General features: G+C 33.0%; 1 protein-coding gene across 1 annotated transcript; it reads right to left on the bottom strand.

The window, feature by feature from the left end:
* Positions 1-676: 676 nt before the first annotated feature.
* On the bottom strand, positions 677-4,285 carry LOC142168081 (putative pectinesterase 8). Its single transcript, XM_075228740.1, has 3 exons — positions 4,199-4,285; positions 1,683-1,933; positions 677-835 (listed from the first exon to the last, which is right to left on the bottom strand). Exons 1-3 carry the CDS (start codon positions 4,283-4,285, stop codon positions 679-681), a joined length of 495 nt encoding a protein of 164 aa, XP_075084841.1. The 3' UTR covers positions 677-678.
* Between the last annotated feature and the right edge of the window lie 781 nt (positions 4,286-5,066).

Here is a 5,066-nt window from a genome sequence, read left to right as displayed (position 1 = left end):
TTCCCTAGGTGAAGCTATAAATAGTGATCTCTATTATCATTGTAAAAGGGACGACTTTTCTGGCAAACTTACGCTATAGTCGATTCAATGCTTTATACAATTTTATCTTCTTATTCCTTGATTTCATTGTTGTTGTGCCCGGAAGCTTTGCTCCCGATATTACTGTTTTCGTGATTTTATCTTCACTTCAAGGCTTATATTGCGTATTTCTTCAATTATTTTATTATTCCAGGATCAAATTAATTCACTTATCTAGAAACCACGTAGAAATTCAACTGTACTGTTTTACGGGTAAACACTTTTCTTGTCAAAAGATTTTTTATTTCAAAGATTCAAAACAAAAATCTCTAAATAAAGATGTATAAATGTTAAGCATCCTATTATATCCCTTAAAGATCCATTATTAGGTTCTTACTTAAATAATTCGACCTACACAAGGTTCACAGAACACCGAATATTCATTTTGTTCTACTAAAGAATGATACGCAATGTACATTACAACAACAATATCTTCTTCACGTGATGAAGAAATGTAGAGAAATCACAGTATACAGAAAATAATACAGTTTGGTGTATACTTTTTTAGGCAAAGTAAGTAATATATTCGTACGTACATCAAGTTAAAAATAGGAAAGAATAATTTGAAGAATGATGTAACTATGAAAGAAGAATATTATTCTAGTTAGAGAAAGATTGTAGCCATTGATCAGCATCAATGAAAGATGAGCTGAGGAAAGGAAGAGCTTGGGTGTCATTAAGCTTTTGAACGTATGGTGCCCTCTGCGACATATTTGATCCTGCTCCTGTGCAATTATACTCCCCATAGAAGATTGTCCTGTACTCATTCTAATCAGTTCATAAACTCTACATCAAGAGACATAACAAGATTTTAAGTGATTTCGTTGCAAAAATCCGTGCAGAAATGCACCGGGTTGCGTACAATAATAGACCCTTGTGATCCGACCTTTTTTCGGACTCTCTGCATAGCGAAAGCTTAGTGAATCGAGCTGTCTTTTTACGTTGCATAAATAATGCTTTGTAATAGTAGTTGTGTATTTGAACATATTATAGATACTAGATAATAAATCAAATATAAATGAGTGATGTCAGATCGAACTATATATATGTATATGTATTGTCATTTTTTTTAAAAATACAATATATTTATGTTATGACCGTGCATTAAACGTGGTAAATACTGTAGTGATATTTGTTGAAACAATGGATTAAAAAAGCAGTTATCCATCCATATTATTCATTAAAAAATGGGTTAGATAATGAACAAAATAAGTCGAATATGGATAAGATTTATATTATCCACTTAGAAAATGGATAACCAATAGATTTAACTTTTACATTTGTAAAGACTCAAATTGAGGAACATGAATTCTCCCCAAAGTAATCATGTTCAAAAAGCCATAGATAATACGGTTAACCCACTATCTATCCGTATTAAATATAAAGTGGGTCGAATAATTTATCAGTTTTTTTACATTACCCATTTTCGACCCGCCCATATCTGACCGAATCCGCCCGTTTGCGACCCTTGGAGTACAATATCGTCGGATATAGTTATAGTGGCGAATTTGGTAAACCTCAAAACATTTTGCTCAAACGTTACATCAGATTATTTAAACTCAAAACTCATGTGGTCTAAATTATATTAGTGAAATGAACTTAACTGGTCTCTTGAAGGGTCATTGAGGTCGTTCCAGCCGTCAGGAGAGATAATATCAGTCATAAAAGTGTTGGCAAATACTACAGTTGAGAAAGACCTCCATGCTCTGCCCAACCAAATCCTACCACTTCCTCCCACATTGCAATTTACGAACGCAAATCCACTGTCTTCCTCTTTCGAAGCTCTGCCGTGTGCTGTCACTACTCCATTTATTGACCTCGATCCTGGACTCGCTATTGATGTCAATTGGCAGTCCTGCACTTGAAATATCGTCACACATTTTAATTACGCTATCCGTCCCCGTGTTTGGTTAGATATTAAGATCCCGTCTTGCCATGATTTTTTTTCGAAATCACTGTTTGACCATATTTCAAACCAAAAGGTTGCTCTGATGGTAAGCACCTTCCACTTCCAACCAAAAGGTTGTGAGTTAGAATCACCCCAAGAGCAAGGTGGGGAGTTCTTGGAAGGAATGATGCCGAGGGTCTATTGGAAACAGCCTCTCTACCCCAGGGTAGGGGTAAGGTCTGCGTACACACTACCCTCCCCAGACCCCACTAGTGGGATTATACTGGGTTGTTGTTGTTGTTGTTGTTGTTTGACCATAAAATTTCTAATTTGGAATTTGTTGTTTTTCAAAATTTTCACTTAGATCACTCACAAAAATTTAAAAACAACCCAAAATTATATTCATGCCTAAACACAACTCTAATTTTCAAATACCATTTTCACTTGAACAAAAAATTTCCTTTTTTCGAAATTTTACAATTCTTATGTCCAAATGCCCACTAAAATTTATGATCTAAAATAAATCATAAAATTATAAATTAATAAAAGTAAAACAGAAAATTAAAAGTTAAAAAGGAATGTGTAACACATAACTTGGGAAAGATGTATAAATTAATTACTAGTTAGTTCTTTCTTTTCTCTGTTTCTTTAATTTTTTTTCTTTGTTGTATGTGTCTTCTTTTTATTCTAAGCAGTCATTATTTGGTAATCTCATTATTCATCACATATCAGACATCAATTTTACCAATTCTTGGAGTGTATATATATATATATAGGATCCTAAACATACTGTTATGAACGTTTTTGTTTTTAATCTTTTAGTCCAAACCCTATTATTTTCTAATTAAATACTTTCTCCGTCCTAAAAAGGATGATCCTTGTCGAATTTCGAGAGTTAAATGAGTTGTTCTTTTACTATGATTTTTTCATATACCTTTTTAAATATTTTGAATTGTTAATTATTGAGACTTATAGTATTTGTTATATAATTTTAAATATATAAATTTTATTTAAAAAAACTTAAAAACTCTATGTCCGAATTCATGGTCAATGTTAAAATGTTTGACTCTCGAAATTTGAAAAGTATCGTCCTTCGTCGGAAGGAGGGAATACTTCCTAGACTATTTTCTTCAAAAATATCCTCTGTCTCCTAAAAGATGGGGGTTACTGGGAGATGCAACAAAGATGGAAACTGCTGAGTTGATATGGAGTAGGATAGTTCTACCTAACCATAGGTTCATTCTATGGTTAGCTGCACAGTATAGATTGCTTACTAAAGAGAGATGCAAAGGATTGGTCTTGTATGTGATAATACTAGTTGTGGCTTATGTGAGGAGGACAAGCTGGAGAGCTCAACACACTTGTTTTATGAGTGTAACTGGGCAGAAGTGGCATGGGATATAGTGCAACAGTGGATTGGGATTAAACTACAACACAATGAAATAAAAGGAAGCATTGATCAGGATAAAGCACAAACACTGGAACTATAAGTTTTCTTTGTACACCCCTACATAGAACATTAATTTCATGCCTTGGAACTTATTGCGCTCAAGTCCCATCTATTCTTCACGAGGATAAGGTTTCATATTTCTAGTACTTTCACAAATATAAAAGATTTTTACCTCTAACAATGTTTAGCAAAATAAAAAGGGAGAAAAAACAATGTGTAGCTAAATCCCTTTGTGTCCAAGTAATTTCATTTACTTTCTCTTTAATTTTTTCAATGTTCTTTCCTTCCCATTATTTTAGTTCATATGTATTTTTCCATATAATCCAACTTCGCAGCTATTCATTTCTTTCATAAAATAAAGATTTGTCAATATAACTTTTTGTGAATAAAAGATAAAAAAAGGGTTTGGGGGGGGGGGGGGGGGGGGGGGGGGGGAATACGTGTTGATATATGTATCAGAGTTTTTTAGCGAAACTTATAAGATATTATAAAGAATTTCTACACATTAAGTGATCATTGAATGTATGTTCAAAGTGTTTCAAATCTTCTTTTCTTCTTCCAATATAAACAATTCCTCTACATCATTCCAATTTCATCCGTGTCCCTCAAGGGACTAAAATCTTCTCCTTTTGGCCTCTTAGAACTTGCATGAGTGTGTTGTCCCCAACTAACACGGCTATATACACTTAACGTATTTTCTATTGTATTTTTTGTAGGCGGATCGAGATTTAATAGGTTCAACTTCATACTTAATTAATTATATCGTTAAAATTATATGGGTTCAAATCTAATATCTTAAAGGAAATTGATACCAAAATGGCCACAATTGCAATGGAAAGAGGGAAATATATGCCTTTTGGAATATTCATTTTCTTATAGGAGCTAAAACAAAGAAGGTGAGAGATATATTAATTGAGAGGATGAGATATTTTTAAATAGGAAATCTTGGATTAATATATATACTTGGAAAAACAAGAGGAAAAAAAAAAGGGTAAAAAGAGGAGTACATGAATGAATGAAGTATAAGAATGGTTTGACATGTCTTGCAAATTACCCTGTCCCTTTTGGTTACTTTTTTGCAGAATGCACGTACCTACCTGACTTGACACCTTTGTCACACTGTAACTCCTAAGTAACTGTATTAGGAAGCAGCATAAGAGACTTCTATTAACTCGCATCAAAATATAAGAAGCATTAGGCGACATTCATAGGCGGATCCATGATTTAAATCCTATGAGTTTAATTCTAAGGTTTTTAACACTGAACCCATTATATTTTTAAAGTTATGGGTTCATATCTACTATTTTTACAATTTTAACGAATTTTTACATATAAATTTTTACTCCGCGTCGAAAGTTATGGGTTCAGTTGAACCCGTAGGTAATACACTGCATCTGCCTCTCTGGCTACATTATAAAATAAAAAAAATACTCCTAATTATAAATTATAAATCGGAAATATTAGTCCTCTCATGAGTTTGATTCATCGGATTAAACTAGGAAAGTATGGGACTATGGGTTAACTAAATACGCTTGCGTCTAATTTGCAGGTCAATAAACTAACTTCATTTTTCAACATTATCCTTGGATTATAATTTGTCATAATATAAGTAAGGGACCTTATCTAGCATCCTTATATGGTAGAGTAACA

Source organism: Nicotiana tabacum, chromosome 13, assembly GCF_000715075.1.
Source record: "Nicotiana tabacum cultivar K326 chromosome 13, ASM71507v2, whole genome shotgun sequence".
Lineage (NCBI taxonomy): Eukaryota > Viridiplantae > Streptophyta > Magnoliopsida > Solanales > Solanaceae > Nicotiana > Nicotiana tabacum.
The sequence above is the reverse complement of the archived record's forward strand: the minus strand, read 5'-3'. Positions and strand labels throughout refer to the sequence as shown.

Excerpts from the sequence above, each read along its gene's own strand:
- LOC142168081 (XM_075228740.1), bottom strand. The coding sequence starts at position 4,285 with ATGAATATTCCAAAAGGCATATATTTCCCTCTTTCCATTGCAATTGTG. Across the intron at positions 1,934-4,198 it reads CCTTTAAGATATTAGATTTG|GACTGCCAATTGACATCAAT; the intron begins AACCCATATAAT and ends TTTCAAGTGCAG. Across the intron at positions 836-1,682 it reads AATGACCCTTCAAGAGACCA|GACAATCTTCTATGGGGAGT; the intron begins GTTAAGTTCATT and ends GAATGAGTACAG.